A 20,095-nucleotide genomic window follows, 5' to 3' on the forward strand; every position below is an offset into this window, starting at 1 on the left:
GTGTAATGAATACTAGTGTGAAACAAAACAGAGCAATATCTTTTTAAAGCACTTATTTAATTCAAATAATTCATTTACTAGAACATTTTAGTCCAACATATATTTTTCATATAGTACAAGACTTTCTTCTTTTTAAAAATATTTTGTATCCATTGTAATATAGTTTTCCATCATTATACACTCCTAATAAAATCTTAAGACAAGTTGAAAAATGGCAAAAATTTGCATTTTGCACATTTGGATCTTAATGAGGTTTTAAGTAGAGCTACAATATGCAAAAGCAAGAAGGGGGAGTGAGACAAAAAGCACTTTGAAAAAGTATTAAACTGAAATAGGCTGTTTATCAGCTGATCAAAAGTATAAGACCACAGGCTTTAAAGCCAAAATCTGCTCAAAATGTTCATTTTCTGTCAGGCATTCACACTGTCATGCCCTCCTGATGGCTAAAGCTAAGGAGCTTTCTCTTTTTGAATGTGGTCGGATTGTGGAGCTGCGTTAGCAAGGCCTCTGGCAGCGTGCCATTGCTGCTGAGGTTGGGTGCAGTAAATCACTCATTCTACATTTTTTGAAAGATCCTGAGCATTATGGAACAAAAAAGTCAAGTGGTAGACCCAAAAAAATCACACCTGCGCTGAGCCGGAGGATCCGATTGGCTGTCCATCAAGACATACAATGCATACAATTTGATGTAGTTATTTACAAAAAAATGTTATTGCAACTGAAGGTTTCCTGCAGCCTGCTTCGGCCTGGCCCATGGACTGGTACTGGGCTGCGGCCCGGGGGTTGGGGACCCCTGATATAAAGCACTGCTTATCATTGATAGTTGATTATAAATTGAGCAGTTGTACCTAATAAAGCGTCGGGTAGTAACCCAGAAGCTGATGACTCAGCAGGCCCAGAAAGTCTGAGTGAGGCACAGTTTCGATTTTAGGCGTCAGCATTGCAAGCATTCCTGGTGCCTTTGCTTCAAATGTCACAGTGTTGCTGTCATTTGGATACCTTCTTCTTCTTCGTTGTCTCCTTCTTTTGCTCTTTTCACATTCTTGGATGGCTGAGCTGTCCTGTAGCCTGCAATACTGGGACTCTCTCTGTGCTGTCACTCACTGGATGCTTTATTACGCAGTCAGGGAGTGTGGAGAGAGACATCCCCATTTATTTGGACAGCACATATGACAGGATTTAGTGAGTACACTGCCCGTAAAAACACAAAATCGCTGCATCAGAGGTTAGAAAGAAATTCCAGCCTTTTTCCTCCATTTTCTTTGTCAGTGCTCCATATAAAGAGCACCAAGATGACTTTCCTCCTTCTGAGATAGTCGCAGACAACAACCACAAAGACACATGCAGCTCCATGAAGCTCCTTTCACACTCCTTTCATGCTGCAAATCAGCCACATCAGAAGATCTAAGTCTCGGCATTGCAGAATACCCCTTCCACACAGACGGTTTCCCACCTCTATTTCGGTTCTGATACAACTACCAACAGTGGAAAATTGCCGGGCCCTACCATTTCATCTTGGCGGTGATAGTACAGAATAGTGATCTGGAAAAACACTGGCTTTTTACAAGCAGTTGCCACTTTTCATACAAGAGATCCAGCATTACTGTATAATAATGGGAATCATTATACACAGGACATATTAAATACTTGTTGGACATGACAATACACAAGTAGTAAGTTGTGGGGATCAAATGTACGCTGTTGTTGTTACACATATCATAATGTGATTGCTGGATGCTGTGTCTCTGTGTGAAAGTGCACACAGTTACCTTAACAGCTCATTTACCCGGCTCTTTCACTCAGTCTGTAAAAGCCAACTTTTTGTCCATGTTGTTCTCTTTAAAGGGCACTGGCACAGAACAACGTTGACCTGGCAATTTTCCACCATCTCAGGTAATCAGAATCGTAACGAATGGCTGATCAGACGTTTAACACGCGAAACGTCTGTCGAACAAGGTACCTTATCACTGTGTGAGCGTGCACTCGGTTGCGACAATATGCTGCGATGGTAGGTTCTGTGTAAAAGCCACAGACAAATAAATGCTAGCGCTAATAATTCCATCCCGGCTGTTTGTCGGTGTCTTTTATACGGACCAAGCTCTTATTATTAGGAGTCTTTCTGTGACATGTGAGTGAACTTTCCACTTCTCACGGCAGGGAAAACAGCCATGGGTGTACAAAAAATCCCCAGTTTATTATCTTTTAAAATGTTTGTACACTCGGTATGACAATGTGCTTACGCAATACTTACAGTCGAGTAGGGTGAAAATTACTTTGTACATAGAAAAATAATAACAACCCCCCAAAAAAAGAAAAGAAAAGATGAAATTGTCCCCTCTGTGCTGACAAGAGCCAGCGAGGGGTCTGGATGTGAGGATCCAGCCGGTCACCTCCTGCATACACATTTGGTAATAATATAACATATTTACACTTTAGAACCATGAAATGATTTTACAAAGGTTTCTGTTAATTTAAACATTGCCAAAAACTACTATTTCATATATCCACATTTAATGCAATACACTGTGATGGTTTGCGAGAACTCACGGGAGGAAAAAAAATAAAAATAAAAATAAAAGTCGAAGGCTGCTTTATGTGTAAATGTGATTAATAATAATAATAATAATAATAATAATAATAATAATAATAATAATAATAATAATAATTAAAAAAAAAGATAAGTTAAAACCGCAATGCTACACTCTTCTGCATGAGTCCAGTTAGAAAAAACAAAACAAAAAGAGGGTGTGGCACGTCAAACGTAGCATTCAAAGTGATAAAAAGACACAATGGGAATACGGATTCATTGCGGAGTGGATAAAAACTCAGAAGGCTCGGTTGTCTGTCTTGTCTAGTCTTGCAGCTTGGACCTCCGCTGTTAAAAGAAAAAAAAAAAAAAAAAAAAAAAAGTAGTTTGGTGCAAAAAGAAGCGGACCGTTCTGCGTTTTGATCCGTGGTCAACAGTGGAAAGTTTGAAAGAGACGGGATTCTTCTTCGTTGTGTTTAAAAGGTAGGATTGAGGTGTTAAGAAGCCTAAAATTCATCAGTCAGTGAAAAGTGTACGTAGCACCCCTCAGCGACATCCCTCCACAGCCTGTGTGACCTATGACCTGTTGCTCCTCCTCTCATAAATAGCGTGCGTGCTCAGTACACATCCGTGTCCTCCTTGGGTTTGTACACGGCGCCGAACCTCTGCATGTACTTCTTAATGTACTCCTTGGTCTTGTGCTTGACGTTCTCGTTACACTCCAGGTCCTCAGGATTCTTGCAGGCCTTCAGCTCCTTGTTCATGACTCCGTGGGTTAGCTGGCAAGGGACGGAGGGGGGGGGGGGGGGGGGGGGGGGGGGGGGGGGGTCAAGACGTCAGCGGACAGACAGTACATGGTGCTAATTACAGTGTCCACGCCACATGCGGTGGACTTTGTGCTTTATAATTTCAGTCAAACTGGTCTTTTTAAGAACCTTGGCCTGCTCCAGTGGCGCTCATGCATGAACATCACCCCCCCACACGCACACAAATACAACAATGCAAAAGGAAGGCGCACAACAAGACGAAGAAATGCGTGCATGTCGACGACCACAACGTATCCCACTGGGCAGCCACCAAGAGGAAGAAACGCACGGATGCATTCACAGTCTTTTTTGTTGTAAATGTTGATCCCAAACCACGGGGACAGGCTGTCCATCTACTGGACGGGACATATACAGACAGGAAATGTATAACAAGCCGACCAATCACAGCCTCTAGGCTGAATGAATTATGCTCCAACGCATCACTACGTCGGCCCTTCTGATGGTGTTTTTATTTATTTATAGTGCTCCGGAACGAGGTAATTGCTATTCTCCACTAAAACGCTAGGGGCAGCGTTTTCCTGAGCGTGAGCAACCACAACTCTCTCTTCTCTTGGACTAACTAGCTTCCAGCGAAGTAGTAAACAACGGTGACGTCCAAATTAAACTAATGATTAATGTTTAATACTCATCTCCGACAGGGGCTGGCTGTTTTCTGTTATAGCCAATAACTTTTTGCCGTCCCGTGGGAGTTTCTCACGCTCTGCAAATGTATCCAACAACGGTGGATGTTTCAGGAACCCGTGGAGTTGCACAAATCCTGCCTCAAATGCGCGAGGTCGCTCGCATTAAACTTCCCCGGTTCTGTGCCGTGAAGGGAAAAATGACCAGTTTTGCACTGAGCTGCAACGTCTTTTTCAGACTTTAATGAAAAATACAGCCACATGGCAGACATCACACCTACTTCTTGCTAGCACACGCTGTTGTTATGATCACTTGGGCAATGCAAGCTGAATAGAAGTGCTGGTGCACACTTTGGAATGGACTGCTTGTATCGGAGTGCCAATACTGGAGATTTAAGATGCAGGCCGATATAATCCAATACTGTTTTTGTTTGTTTTTTTTCCGATATCGGACCGATAGTAGATATCAATATCGGCTCGGGACACCTCTAGTTACATAGATCCAAAAATTTACATCTGTAAATACAGGAGGACAGGAAAGCAACTACTGTCCTTCCTCGCTACATCATGGTTCAAACAATGCTCCCTCACTCTATCGCAGTTTTGGATAAATAAATGATGGGTGTTTCGTGGTTGACAATGGCTCATTGTTAGGCAGAAAATTTATATCTTTAAGCAAATAGTACATATACTCTGGCCAAATTAAAAATGGCTAAATGAACTCAAATACAAATACAGTACAGTATACAGCCTACATTGGCCACTAGGTGTCAGTAATTGTTCCACGAGACCACCACCGAAGCACCAGACTTGAACAACTGGCTTTTATTGCAGGTTTAAATTATCTCTCAACAGACACAATAATAATAATAATAATCATCATAATAACACGGGTTACTGTTGCGGCCATCGCCCACAACCAGCTAAAACTCAATTCTGAACCCCCGACATCACTTCCCGTCTGTCAACGATCCTACTCCCATACAAGCTAAACTGTTTTAAAAGGCTTATTTTCTCTACTCATCTTCTATATTGGGTTATAGGAATGTAAAGGTGACTACATGGGTGCTATTTCATGTCTAGAGGGCTCTAATCATGTTATTTAGAAGATTGTAAACAGGTTTTCTATGCCATAACTACAAAAACATTCCATTTATAAAGAAGGAATCCCACTCCACTTCAACAAATTCACTTATCACGGTCGGTTCTGGAACCAATTAACCGCAATAAACGAGGGATTATTGTTTATGAATTAACATGACCTTTACTTACACACCTTCCCATTTGTAAGAGTAAGTGTACTGTCATGAGTTATACAAACTAAATAAGGTCCAGAAATTATTTTTTTTGTGTTGCCACATTTAACCTGTACACCACCATTATGGATCTGAAATATAACCAATCAGCATGTAAATGAAGTGAAGACTTTCTATGTAAATTTCCTTTCTTTTTTTAACGCCTTTTTTACTGCTCAGAATTTGATAATGTTGATGGCCTTCATTGATTCAAAGTATTACAATTTCTAGTTATATTTATCCGCAAATATTTGAAATTACTTTATGGCGCAATCGTCCGTTAGGTCAGCAAAGTGTTAGTGACCCGATCCACTCTTATGTTAGGTACACTTCCCCTCCACTGGCACGATTGGAAGCGGTTGGCCAGGGTACGGCATGCATGAATTAGCACGAATTATTGCAATGCAATCGCTCCTCACTCTGGTTCTTAATAATACCTGCCACATTTCATAATATAAAATGAACAAGACTCAAAATAACACAAAAGTCATAACCCACGAAACATTTGCTAATCCGCAAGTATATTCATGTTTGTAATAAAGACGTGTCCATCCATGCAACGGCTCCTTGTGTAAGTAATTGATGACAGCCATTGACACATACAGAAATCAAATGGAGGCGCACACACGCGTCTACCACTGCATGAACACCCGTAAGTTAAAAAAAACTTCATGTTCTGATGTTAAATAAGGTTCAAAAACATGAGATAATGCTGCACATTTCTTATGCCACAAACCAGAAAGCTCCGTTTTACCCATCCGCATTTATTCCCTCCCGTGCATCCCAATCACTGGGTACGATGATGCGCCTAATCAACTGAACGGTGTTCAAGTCATTGTTATACAGTCGACACTCGTTTATCATGGTTAATTGCTTACAGACCCGACCGTGGTAAGTACATTTCCGCAAAGTAGGAAAGAATATTAATAGAATATTTTTGTAGTTAGAGCATAGAAAACTTGTTTATGACCTTCTAAAAATATTTTGTTTACATAATTAGAGTCCTGCAGACATGAAATAACACCCCTATTGTCACCTTTATACTAGGGTTGTGAACGATAAACCGATGTGAGTGGATATTTGGTTTGACAAGCGAACGTTTGGGCTGTGCCGATAGCAGGCTCCTGTATTGATAAGAATGTTTACTTTTCCAAGCTAACGTAGCATTTTTATTGCACCCATGTGACAAATAGTTTTACTTCCTTATCTTTGCTTGGACACTTTGCCACTTTTGATTGGATGTGTCATTACTTAAGGGGCTTTGCACTTGTATTTATCACAATTGCTTAAACTTTGTAAAAAAAGTGTTGTGTAGGCCAAATAAGATGACTTCATGGCTTTCACTCATCTCTGTCTGGTAAATGTCCGAACCGCACATATGCAACAACATTCTCAGAGAAGCGACTGCCAGTTCGGATTACGATAGCCAACATTAGTAGTTAAACTTTGTTAAACCACTATTAGTAGCTGAAAACAAACTTAACTAATGCGTGTGTTACGTGGGGTGTAGCCTGCAATGTTGGGGCAGGAAGAAGGCAGGTTTATAAAACTGGAAGCACATTAGAAAGTTAGTGCCCCCCGTGCAGTACCTAACCACGGCAGATGGCACTGTTCAAGGCACACTATTACCTTCATTGTACTTTAGGATGCGAAGACAATGTTGATGTTGAATATTACCTTTCGAGCAAGGTGCTTGAAGTCCTCTGTGTTGCTGATGCGGCCGAGTTTACAGTCCGGCTTCCGGTAAGGATTTAAACATTGCACGATAAACTGTGACATCTGTGTAACACAAACACAATACATGGTAATAAAAAAATTGTACGTGCACATGGGTGGAGAGGGTTTTCCAAAATAGGAAGAAACATGCTCACATCTTTGCGGAATGTCTCTTTACTCTTTTTAGCCAATTCACTGGAAGTGTCTGCTTCAGCTGTTTTGGTTGAGAACTGTAAAAAAAAAAATATATATATATATATATATTTTTTAAAACAACACTTCATTTCATAAGTCATTTTACAACATTTTCATGTTATGACCACAGAAAGTTAAATATTAGCAGAGATCATCTATAATTACAACACAACTTTGCATCAATCAAACATGGCAGCTGGCGGCCCAACGGTAGCCCATCAAGGTCAATGGGGGCATCAAGCAGCACCTGCTTGCCAGCTCGTTGACACAAAGCAGGGATATCCTGCCAGGATGTCACGACACGACACAAGACGAGAAGGCAACAGCTGAGTGCACAAGAGTGTGATGATTAAAAAAAAAAACAACAAAAACATACGCCCAACGTGCTGGGATGGTGAAGTAAAGGGTTTATAATGGGAAGCGCATGTGTCACAGCGCTGTGGAATGAAAGCTGCGTGACCTTGTTCCGCTTCTTCGTGTAAACACGGACTGCTCCATCTCTGTGTGTGATGTTGAGACAAAAAGCGGTGTTTCGCTTACATTCATTCATTTATTTATTTATTTGTGGTGGCCCGCCACAAATAGATTTGGCGCTACCTGTTTGCCCTCGCTTACAAACACATTATAATGCACCTGGTCTGCCAGAGAATAAGATGTAGCAAGAGGGATTGCCAACTTAACAACTTTGTCGCTATTAGCCATAGGCCAGTTACCAGTTAGTTACTTGTGTACCACGGTATCAAAAAGTCCTGGTTTCAAAACCACTAACGTTGTTGGTCATACAGTTCCTGCGCTAGGAGAAGAAGTGGAGGTCCACGACCTCGCAGTTGGAACTGGGCTTTGATGTGTTGAAACCAGAGGCGTCTGCTGTGTTGCGTGCAAACTGTGGATAACACCGACATTCGCTGCCTTGTTAGCATTGAAGGGGAGCACCATTGTCTGTCGACATATTTCTCATGGTGAGCGTCAACAAATGTGGATATGCGATTCAGAATGAGACAGGAGTCGAGAATAAGTGGTAGAAACAGTTTACTCTCCACTGAACGACAAGCAACAACCACTTGACAACATCTCAGTTGCCAGCAACAATCACATGACCCGGACACAAAGGTTTGTGGAAACGTGCGACCTGCACATTCACCTCTATGAAATAATAACGTAACATTACAAGTTTATTTTTTATGCTGTGACTTTGAGTCGCTTTACTGCATTTGGCTTTGTTTCCACAAACAAAATATTTATTGTGTTGTGATTCCAGTTGCTGGATTCAGTTATTTGTGTTTATTTTAAATACAAATTTTCCACTTTCATCGTGTTCTATTATATGGTTTAACAATGACTGTTTTTCTCTTTTCAATAAAGATATTTGTAAATAACACATTTTAGAGCTGTAACTATAATACCGCGAAACCGGGATATTTTTGCCCAAGGTCATCATACTATCAGCATCTCGTACCGGCCCATGCCTAGTCGCTATATTTAGCGTGCATTCAGACCCGTCTACATACTCATTTTCAAAAGAAGTGACTAGCGATAAATATAGTGAAAAGTAGGGGTGCTCCCATCGATCAGCCACTGATCAGTATTCCGTGAAAAATCACAAGATCGGCATATGCCGATAAATGCCCTTCGACACCGATCACAAAAGCCGATCACCTGTGGCTAACACTGTTGTAGCCCGCAGCGATCCATTCGTGCAGTGCAGGGTCTTGACCTACATAACGTCGTTGGCAGCAATAACAATCATGTCTGCCGTGTGGAAATTAACTGCTAACACATGCCACGGAAACTATCTTGCGGGGTTAGCACATCCGGCATTTGAAAAACAAACAATTGACAGTACGGTGAGTTTTCGAGGCTCACGGTGTGATCAGTCAAGGCAGCTACGCGGCCATGTGGCTAACACTCTTGTGCCGTGTGTGTGTGTGTGTGTGTGTGTGAGAGTCAGAAGGCTAATCTAATAAACCGAAAAATAATTGAATTCATCAAAAGAGATGACTCTTTCTCAGCAGTGGAAGACACCGGGTGCTCTCTCACTTACCTGGAAGTTCCACCAATGTACCGTACTCTCACATCCAAAGTCTCCTTAAAAAAGGCGTGTCATCCTCTGGAGTGATATATGTTCTCTTCAAAAAGTAAGTCCAATATGTTTTTGTCAAAATTAAGGTGATTTTACGCTTCCTTTTTTCACATCACATAGTCAGCAGCAGGGGTGCAGCCAAGAATTCTGGTCCCCAGAAAAAAAAATCAAAATCAGGCTGCATAGTGGCCGAGTGGTTAGCATGTTGGCCACAGTTAGGAGATCGGGAGGACCTGGAATCTCCGCTTGGGCATCTCTGCGTGGCATTTGCATACTCTCCCTGTGCCTGTGTGGGTTTTCTCCGGGTACTCCAATTTCCTCCCACATTCCAAAAACATGCAGGTTAATTGGCAACTTTTAATTGTCCATAGGTATGAATGGGAGCGTGAATGTTTGTTTGTCTACAGTACATGTGCCCTGCGATTGGCTGCAGACCAGTCCAGGGTGTACCCCGCCTCTCACCGAGTCAGCTGGTATAAGCTCCAGCACATCCACGACCCTAGTGAGGATAAGCGGCATAGAAAATAGATGAAAAAAAAAAATCACGTTGCCCCCCTTTATTAATTCATTTCTAATTTTTGTAGTAATTACCGTTTTTTGGATCCCCTGGCAGTCAAGGGACCTGGGAATTGTCCTGACTTTTGCCAATTGTACGGCACCCCTGGCCAATAGCGCTATTAATAATAGCATTATTAGCATTACATTATTAGCCAATAGCATTATAAATAAATGGAAAAATCCATAATTCATCCATGTCATTGGTAACCGTATCGGCCGATTTCAGTCCTGGATGACCGGTATCAGAATCGGCAGCATAAAACCCTAATCGGAGCATCCCTAGTGAAAAGACTATGGCATGGACTCTCGAGCAGCAAGTGCTGCTGTGGGCCCCTCCGCCATCTAACAACACTCACCAGTTTGTAACACACAAAAAGAAGCTACAAAAGAAAGTTCACTTGTAATTCTAAACATATTAGTTTTGCTTTTCGTGTTTTTCACTCACTTAGTGTAAATGCGTCATGGTCAATTATGCCAATTCGAATATACGTACCGCAACAAATACTTTGCAGTCCCAAAGGACACACTGAAAAGGGACACTGTGTTAGCAAAACAGAAAAATCCTCAAATGCTGCTGGGTCCGCCAGATGCTTTCCATTATCTTCCAGAAATAAAGAAGGGAAAACAAATGAGGCTGTTGAAGAGAAGATGAGCACATCCCGTCCTCATTTTATGACCTTGAGGACATGGGACATTCAACCAAGTGGTGGAGGGAGTTTAGAGATAGTCTTTGAAAGAGAAATATGCAAGCAGGAACTCATTGAAGTAGTTGGAGATGGTGTTGCGATGACGTTTGTTCTCCCCCATAAAACACAGCTGAAAGTAATCACAAGTGCACCGTCTTAAATGGCCTCAAAGAACAAACACTATAATCATGTTTCGCATCCAACCTCAAACTTTCTGGAAACGCCATGAAAAAGAAAGAAGGAAGCAACACAGCAGATTTACGTACAAGAAGTCAAACATACAATTCCATTTTTTTTTTTGTCAAGCTCACCTTGGAGGGGTTCTCATCATAAGTAGGAGTGCCCAGGTCCATCTCTGATTCATGGTCCAGAGTAGTTGTGTCATTACTTCCGTCCCAGGTGGGAGGGTCCCACTGAGTTTGCCTGAAAGCAGAGGGGGGAGGAATAATGAGAGCTAGAAATACTGTACATACAAGGGAGCTTTTACAACCACAACTCACCTTGTCACAATATGGTAATAGTAGATCTTTCCTTCAGGGTCCCGAGCCACTTTCCAGTTGGGAGGTAGAACAATAGTTTTGGGTTTTGGGGGAGAAGGAGGAGGCAGATCTATCACATTGTTGGGTACAATCATTTCCTGCAGAACATGGGAGGAGGGGTATTGCGTCAGCACCTGTAATTACTGTGTGGCCATGAAAAATAAACAAATCCATGACAACTGTGGTTCAACTGTGGTTTACAGTCTGCTGTGACAGCATGTAGCTTAAGATTTAGAAAGTGTAGATTTACACTACCCCCTTGTGACCAAAAAAGTATGCTGCACAAAACAGATTTGCTTCAGAAAATTCCAAGACTTCTAAAATAGTCCATGAATGTTGTTGTGATCTGATGCATTACCTGCTGGACAGTTTGGGACGTAACAATGGTGGTGACTGTGCCGCCCTGTTGCACCACCACACCTTGCTGATGACCAGGATACACCGTCTGTCCGTGCAGATAGCTAGCTGTGGGCTCAGAGTATGCCTACAAAAGCAGACAAAATAAAGATCAGATAAAACTAAGGGTGTTCCGATCGATCGGCCACCAATCAGTATCGGCCGATTTCTATGAAAAAGCACAGAATCAGCATATGCCGATACTTGCTTTATAACGCCGATCAGCTCGATCCCCACTGCAGCATCCAGCCTACAGCGACCATCTCCCGCCTCACAAAGCCAAAACGAGCATGGCTGCTGTGTGGGACATACCTGTCGCTGTGAGAGTGATAAGTTTTTCACCCTGCAAAACATGCCAAGACAAAATGTCTCGCTGGGGTTGCGCGTTTCGTGGCATTTGGGGGGCGGGCACTTGGTAGGGTGTGGTGAGTTATTGAGGCTTGCAGTTGTGATCATCAGTTGGGCGGCGGCTAATGTAGCGCCCGTGTGTGCGCGAGACGACAAATAACCGCGACCGGTGAAACCCGGTGAGGCGACGAGCGTCTACGACCAGCCACAATGACATCCACAGCGAATTGTACGAGTCTCCCAAAGTTTAGATTGGCTGTCAGACGTGGAGGGAATTTGGGGATATATCAAAGTAGTTCGGAGGAGGAAAAGCGGCCGGTGTTGACAATTCACTATGTATGTAAATGCGTCGCCCACCGGTGCAGCCGGCCACAACCGCTCCCGCGCACACGGCCCGCCACGAGTCCCGTCAACCGCAGCTGCCCGTCGCCTCCCGTGTGTGGCGCCCATAAAGTGGATAGCCCGAAAAGTGATTGGATTTGTCGGACTGCCTGGGGATCCTCCTGGAGCGCAATCAAGCGGATCTCACATCCAAATTCTTGTTAACGAAGGCACCTGCTCCTCTAAGTTTCATCAGTGATTTTGAAAAATAAGTCAAATATGTTTTTGTCTAAATGTTATGGTTCCTCTTTCTTATCATATAGCCCAGGGGTCACTAACGTGCATGGTGCCCGCAGGTACCAGGGCGCCTCCCAGGGAGCCTCGCGATCACGAGGCGCCCCCAATCCGGCTTTTCACTCAGGGTTTCTGTTAATAATGTGCGAACACTAGAAAGAAATGCATTCAGAAATACCAAAATGTGAGGGTGGATACCAGCATTTTGTTAATGTTCTGGTAAAACAAGCATATTCGCTTTGTTTGGGTCGAAATAAGCTAGGAAAATAAATGTTGCAAAAATGAGTACCTCTTGGCTATTTCATTTTGTAAAAGAAGCTCTCACAAAAAAAAAAAAAATGTTGGTGACCCCTAATGTAGCCAATAGTACATTTAAATATTTACACATCGGTATTGGCAGCACATAACCATGATCGGCACATCCCTACATAAGACATATTTGAATAAAATGCATATCACGAGTGGTGGCCCACCTGGATGACTGGAGTGTTGGTCTGAGGGTACGCGGTGGGGATGCTGTAGATGGTTTGGCACGGCTGGCCTTGGTAATAGATGGCTGTTTGTGTGGGGGCCGCTGCTGGGGCTGTGGCATACTGTTGTGCCGGTTGTGTCTGTACGGTGACTGCCTGCTGGGTGGCCGGATCCCACAGTGTGGTGTAGCTCTGCTGGCCCTGCACTTGGGGGTGTGTTTGTGCAGGTACGGAGAGGACAGATACGCCCGAGTCCTGGGCAGTGACAGCGGGCTGGGCGTACTGCTGGGTGTTAGCAGGGGTGATGATGTTGGTGGGGGTGATGTGCTGAGAGATAGTTGCCGCAGGGGCAGCCTGAGAAGTGGATGACGGCGACGGGAGTCCAATGGGAGGGGTTTGTTCATAAGTCAGGGCGGGATCAGCTGCAGGGGTGGGTAGTAGTACTTTGCCTGCATTGGGGTTGGTGGGATCCACAAAGGTCTGAATGGGGTATCCAGGTGGGTAGGTGATGAAGCCTGAACTGGAAGCGTAGGCCAAAGCAGGGTCATAGGCCATTGTTTGCAGCTGCTGTTGCTGCTGCTGAAGCTGCTGTTGTTGCTTCTGGGCTTCCCGTTGAGCAACCTCCTGCTCAAACAGCTTCCTGCGTTCCTCTGTGGAAAGCTTGTTGCGCTCCTTGACGCCAACGCCCCTTGGTGTCTTAGATGGGTCAAAACTGAAAGACAGAAGAAAACAATGCAACTTGCATCCTTAGAGGACAATGTTATATGATCCTGATGTGAGGTTCTTACCGTTCCTCGGTGCGCCGACTACTCCTCTCATAGGAAGAGGGCGGGGATGTCGACCGTCTCCTTCGTCTCTCAGTGTTGCGTGGAGTTTTGTCTCGATCACGATCCCTGTCTCTGTCTCTGTCTCTATCTCTGTCCCGGTCCCGGTCTCTATCCCTATCCCTATCTCTATCTCTATCTCGCTCCCTGTCCCAGTCTCTGTCATATTCTCGGTCCCTTTCCCGTTCCTTTTCACGCTCCCTTTCACGGCTACCAGAAGTGTTGCGTGATGTCAAAGCTGTATCACGATCTCGACTGCGATCTGTGTTGATTGAGGAAAAAAATGGGTGGCACAAAACACACTGAAATTATAGACGTTATAGAAAAAAAGCAGAGGAATTGGCTTACCATTAGTTTCCTTTTCCACCTGACTCTTTTTTGGTATTCTGTACACCTCCTGTAAGACAACCACAAATTTGACCTCTGACCAGAAAACATTTCCCTAATAGGCAAAATTGAACTTTAATCATGTTGTTACTGTATAACAGTAATGTTATAACATATAGAGCCTATTTATGACCACCACACGAGAGAAAAGGTCGCTTTTGAAGTTCCAGGTTTTCATGACGTCGTGAAGGGAAAAAAAAAACCTCCTTTCGCATGGACACGATACCGCCTCGAACCCAGTCCTAGCTACCCTGTAGATGAGCCCGCCCTGTGTATACGCCTGTCACTTCACGGAGGACAACTTTGTAAAAATGTAGGGTTTGCTACACATGTTAAAATAAAGCCTGGAACCCTGACAACTATCTGTCAGTCACCTACAGACTTGGGAGCTGTTAGTTTTAGGATTTTTTTTTCTTCAGCAAACAGTCTAACCTAGCATGATGCATTGTAATGCTTCCTGTAGCTCACAAAGCTATGCTAGTGTTGCTAATGCTGGTGTCCTCCACCACAACATAATGTTACACTGTTGTATGTGATATATGGCATCTATTTCATTGGGCAAGTGCAGAGCTACATTGTATGTAAAAAGGTGACAAACAAAGCGGTATGTTCCCAGTAGGTCTGACTAAAAGCAATTTTAGACTTCTGGTCTAAATTCCAGCATCAAGGCTAGGCTATGGCCAACACACTATTGTGGGCCTTACTTAAAATTCTGAAAAAAATACTATAAAACGTGACCTTTAAGCATCAGTATGCCTTTTATTTTGACTCTGAACTCACCTTGAGATCCTTCCAGCTGTCTAGTAGCCTGGCCGCCATGCTACTAATGTCCAAAGCACTGACTTGGGGCTCCTGACTCCTCTCACTCTCCACATCTGAAACAGCTTCCTCTTCATCCTGAGAAGGCGTTCCTATTGCTGGTGGATCCACGGGGGCTGTCGTGACCTCAGCGGGCATACTGACCTCGGGTGTGTCAGAGCTTGGGGGAGCAACAGTGGCCGACTCATCTGGTTGGGCATCGGGTGCAGGAAGAGGATTCTGCGCCTCCAGTATTTCTGTCTCTGCAACCATCTGCTCTGCGGGCTGCTCAGTTGGAGTGTCATTAACATCTATTTCGACTGTCTGGATCTCTGACTCCTCCTGAGTCTCACCCGAAGGCTGGTTGCTTACCACTTCAGTGCTTTCTGCTGCTGTCAGAGTGGTCTGCTCCTCTATGCTAGGTTTGTCAGATTTCTCAAGTTCATCCTGTGGTTCATCACCCGTCTCCACCTTCAGCTCAGAATCCTTCTGCTCCACCTGCAACTCAATATGGTCTTTAATGTCTTCACTCTGAGCTTGGTCTTGACTGCCTGAAGCCATTTCTGTCTCTTCCTGTTTCTCCTCTTTAACATCTTTCACCTCCTCTTCCTGTGTTTCATTCACTGGATTAGCAGGTTCACTCGCAGTGTCTACCTTCAATTGTTTGTCATCAGGAAGTGCTCCTTGTGGCGATTCATCTTCGTCCTCTTCATCTTCCTCCTCTTCCTCCTCCTTGCCATCAGACGCTTTGCTGGCGTCAGAGAGCGCGCTGTCCAGACTGTTCTCGCTAATGATTTTAAGGCGGCGGTACACAGCCGGTTTGGATGTGTCCCCGTCCGATTCTGGTCCCAGTTTGGTTGAGGAACCGTCGGGGGTGTTGAGCGGCGTCTGAGCACGAGAGGTGTTCTCACTGGAGTAGCCATCCATCTCAGTAGGCTGAGGGAGCGCTTTCGTCTGGGCCCATCGTTGAATGAAGGTCAGGATTCTGCTCTCTTCCAACATGTTCTTAGTGGAGATGGGTAACACAGCCAAGGCTTTCAGAATCTACAACCAAAAAGATTTTGTTAGAATTATTTCTAAACACATCATACTACAAATCAGTCATGACCACCACCTCTGATTGCAGTTTGATGTTATTGGCACTGTTGCCCTTGGCTTCAGAAATTTCCACCATGAAGAGCCAGAGCAAAGACAAGCCGTGATGATCTAAGAACTGCTTCAAGCACGACGGATTTTGAGTATCCTGCATGACACAAATACATGATTACGACCAGGAAATCATAAATCACATCAAGTCATACCAGTGATAGAAACAATAGAAGGCCATAATAATTTTGTGGTTAAGAAATAGTCAGGGTCTCAAAGCAATTATGGCAGGTTTGTCCAAAGTGCGGACCCTGGGGCCATTTTCTGCCCACAGCTGGTGTTTTATTGGCCCTTGGCATATTCTAACAATAGACAATTAGACTAATTTGCTTGGCCACATATAACACAAAGCTAAGATGTTGTTCAGGCACCTTACCAAATACATTGGTTTGGTTTTAGCATCTTTGCACAAAATCAAAGTGTCCAATACTTAAAGTTTTCTGTACCGGGCCCACGGTGAAAAAAGGTTAGACATCCCTGAATTGAGCTACAGTGGTGTGAAAAAGTGTTTGCCTTTGACTAGGCCACTCCAAAGTCCTCATTTTGTGTTTCTTCAGACATTCAGAGGTGGACTTGCTGGTGTGTTTTGGATCATTGTCCTGCTGCAGAACCCAAGTTTGTTTCAGTTTGAGGTCACAAACAGATGGCCGGACATTCTCATTCAGGATTTTTTGGTAAACGGCAGAATTCATGGTTCCATTTATCACAGCAAGTCTTCCAGGTCGTGAAGCAGCAAAACAGTCCCATATAGTCACACTACCATCACCATATTTTACTGTTGGTATGATGTCCTTTTTTTTAAAATGTGGCGTTACTTTTATGCCAGCTGTAACAGGACACAAACCTTCCAAAAATATCAATTTTTGTCTCGTCAGACCACACAGTAGTTTCCCAAAGCACTTGGGGATCATTAAGATGTTTTCTGGCAATGTTGAGGCAAGCCTTAATGTTCTTTTTGTCCATCAGTAGTTTTCGTCTTGGAACTCTGCCATGCAAGGCTGTTTTTGCCCAGTGTCTTTCTTATGGTGGAGTCATGAACACTGACCTTAACAGACAAGTGAGGCCTGCAGTTCTTTGGATGTTGGGTCTTTAGTGACCTCTTGGATGAGTCGTTGCTGCGCTCTTGTGGTCACTTTGGCTGGTCGGCCACTCCTGGGAAGGTTCACCACTGTTACATGTTTTCGCCATTTGTGGATAATGGCTCTCACTGTGGTTCGCTGGAGTCCCAAAGCTTTAGAAATGGCTTTATAACATTTTCCAGACTGATAGATTTCAATTAATCTCAGTTATGCTTTAACGGGGGGCCAATCACCTTTTCATACAGGCCATGTAGGTTTGAATTTTTTTCTCCCTTAATAGTAACTAAATAGTAAATAGTAATAGTAACACTGCATTTTGTGTTCAGTTGTGTGGTCATGAACTAATATTTACATTTTTTTGATGATTTGAAACATTTAAGTGTGACAACCAAAATAAAAAAACAGCAAGGAGTCAAACACTTTTTCACACTGCTGTATAACTGACTTCTTTACTAGGCTGAGACTAGGAGAGGCGCTGTTGATTCAGTTTCAATGACATTACTGTCTAAAACAGTGGTTCTCAATTGGTTTGGCCATGTTCCAAATTGCAAAAATCTTTCAACTCAAATTCCTTTTCAAATAGCACATATTTCATGAAAGACAGTAGCTCCCAAAAGGCTACCCAGCATGCCTTGTGGTGCAGTTGCATTGTGTGTTCCATTTGCGTTGAATGGTTGTTTTGTTCACAATACAAATTAGATAAGCGTTTGTGTTAATGACCTCCTGTCTGTTTCTACTGTGTTGGTAGAGAGTATTTGCTGGCTAATCACTGCAAATAAGGAGCCCTTCCGAAAAGCAAGCTGCAGTTTCCCTCTGACCATTTCTGTGCTACTAAAGCTCGCCACAATAGACTAATGGGTTTCAGATATCACTACAGAGCGCTGTTGCCACGTTAAGGAATATTAATAGATGACACCCTCCTGTATAAAAAAAATACCCTTGAGAATGAAAGTATTTTTTGTTCCCAGGTAAAGACATGCAACCCTCTGAAAATGGGTCCATTACCCACTTTTGGGTCGCGACCCACAAGGTGAGAATCACACACCTAAAAAAACAAACAAACACGTGTGCTAAACCACGCCTCAAGTCAGCATTATGGTGCTCAACATAAATATAAAACATTAACACATCCCATCCCATCAGAAATTGTATTTAAAAACATGTGAATCATCTCCTCATAGCCAATTAAGGAAATGTATTTTTGAGTATCTATCTAGGTCTATCCCTAATGTAATCAATGTGGATTTCTTTTATCATACTTGTATGAGCTTGAGACAGGTGAGTTTCTGCTCCATGGTTTCCACACGGACCATAAGTCTGCACAAGGACACCACTTGTTTCTCATCATAGAGCCCTTCACCATTCTCTAGTAAGGCCTCCAGTTCCTCATCCACCTGAACAACAACATGAATTTGTCTTAGGAAATTGACAAGAGATAACACATTTGTCCAGTTTAGTTACAATAATTTTTAATAAAAAAATTTATTTGTCTGGCTACGAGATATAAGGCAACTGACCGTGGTGAGTGCACTCTTTCGACTGCGGTCTTTCTTCATCTTCCCTCCAGCCGCACGGACACTGACTCTGTTCTCCCCACCCAGGAAGCCTCTGCAGCTAGGGGCTCCACAGAAGCACTTCTGGGCTTCTTTCCTAAAGGCAAGGCGAATTCCAACTCTATCATTAGTTAAACATTACATAACTCCCATGCTGTTATGATTTCACAAATGAATCAATACCCGTATCTCTGAAACTGGTAGTCAAACGTCAGCTCAGTTCCTGCAGCGACTGCCTTGGTAGTGAAGAAGCCGACTCGAAGTTGGCCATTGACTGTCCACTGCAATCAGATGAAAATCAGTGAATGAACATGCGTATTTTAAACAATGAACACTTCATTAATAATTGGACTGCTTATTTTTGCTGATGTACCTTTTGGGTCTCACAGTTGGGCTCACAGCTGTGGTTCATAAACCGAGAGCAATTACCCTTCAGTGTTGCATCAATAATCTGGAGAGACATGCAAAGTCAAGCATTTCTGACTACATCAAATAATCAAACTAATCAACTTTACTCACCTCATTATTCTTTAGAGACATAAAATAGTAGTGGATGTTCTTGTTGCGTGCATATTCTTTCACCCTTGTTTTGAACTCTTTGTGGTCCAACACCTCCCCACAGTATTCTAGCACAAAAGTGTTTCTGAGGAAGAATTAAGACACAGTTATTTAAAAATCATGAAGAAATTTATCAAAACGGGGGATGATACTGCACGTGAAATCCTTACGAAGGCAAGTCTTTAGCTGCCCGTAGACCCCAGCCCTTATCTTCTGTCAGGATGACATCAAAATCAGCATGCTGCTTCATTTGAAAGCGTCGATTCGAGCAGTATATTCCGTTTAAGCACCGTGACGAGCTACAGAAAAACATTAACAACACTTACAACAGGGTGTTTCAAAGTGTTAACAACCTGAATTTTTCAGGGGAGGCACAGCATCTTGGCAAAAATAAACAACAAATATTTTTCAAAACTGCAAAGCTAACTTCGCTGTATCAAAGGTAATTTTAAAATTAATTTTTTTTTTGTACATACAGTTTATAGGCTGCACTTGCCTATGAGATATAAGGTATATACTGTATCTATAAGATGTCCACGTTGTAACATGGAATATTAACACACTAAGACACTAGAAACCTTGCAATCTTACCTACACTCATCAGCTCTGAGGAGTGAGAGAAAGGATGGTTTTTCTCAACTGAATTTGACAGCTGCTGCAGTCCCAGCAGAAGCTGTAGTAATTTTACACTTGATCAAACTTACCGTACTTAAGATTTGTCATATCAAAATGCGATTGCTGCATAAGACTAGAAAGCATGATATTAACATCTACTACACTACTCTAATTCACTACTCCCTGAATCTGCACGCCAACCTGTGTTCTTTTTAGCCATAAATTAGCCGCAGCATGTTTAAGCCGCAGGGTTCAAAGCATGT

General features: G+C 43.1%; 1 protein-coding gene across 1 annotated transcript in view; it reads right to left on the minus strand.

The window, feature by feature from the left end:
* Positions 1–2,173: 2,173 nt before the first annotated feature.
* The window catches only part of setd2 (SET domain containing 2, histone lysine methyltransferase), a 30,148-nt gene continuing 12,226 nt past the window's right edge, over positions 2,174–20,095 (minus strand). Inside the window, exons 6-22 of the mRNA XM_054781919.1 lie at positions 19,388–19,516; positions 19,179–19,302; positions 19,033–19,110; positions 18,843–18,940; positions 18,624–18,756; positions 18,366–18,500; positions 15,996–16,124; positions 14,864–15,925; positions 14,045–14,093; positions 13,661–13,958; positions 12,876–13,584; positions 11,402–11,527; positions 11,005–11,141; positions 10,816–10,927; positions 7,141–7,215; positions 6,947–7,048; positions 2,174–3,306 (exon numbers count right to left, since the gene is read on the minus strand). Of these exons, the coding sequence (XP_054637894.1) occupies positions 3,145–3,306; positions 6,947–7,048; positions 7,141–7,215; positions 10,816–10,927; positions 11,005–11,141; positions 11,402–11,527; positions 12,876–13,584; positions 13,661–13,958; positions 14,045–14,093; positions 14,864–15,925; positions 15,996–16,124; positions 18,366–18,500; positions 18,624–18,756; positions 18,843–18,940; positions 19,033–19,110; positions 19,179–19,302; positions 19,388–19,516 (3,658 nt within the window). The 3' untranslated portion in view covers positions 2,174–3,144. The remainder of the gene's footprint in view (positions 3,307–6,946; positions 7,049–7,140; positions 7,216–10,815; positions 10,928–11,004; positions 11,142–11,401; positions 11,528–12,875; positions 13,585–13,660; positions 13,959–14,044; positions 14,094–14,863; positions 15,926–15,995; positions 16,125–18,365; positions 18,501–18,623; positions 18,757–18,842; positions 18,941–19,032; positions 19,111–19,178; positions 19,303–19,387; positions 19,517–20,095) is intronic.

This window comes from Dunckerocampus dactyliophorus, chromosome 7, assembly GCF_027744805.1.
Source record: "Dunckerocampus dactyliophorus isolate RoL2022-P2 chromosome 7, RoL_Ddac_1.1, whole genome shotgun sequence".
Classification (NCBI taxonomy): Eukaryota; Metazoa; Chordata; class Actinopteri; order Syngnathiformes; family Syngnathidae; genus Dunckerocampus; species Dunckerocampus dactyliophorus.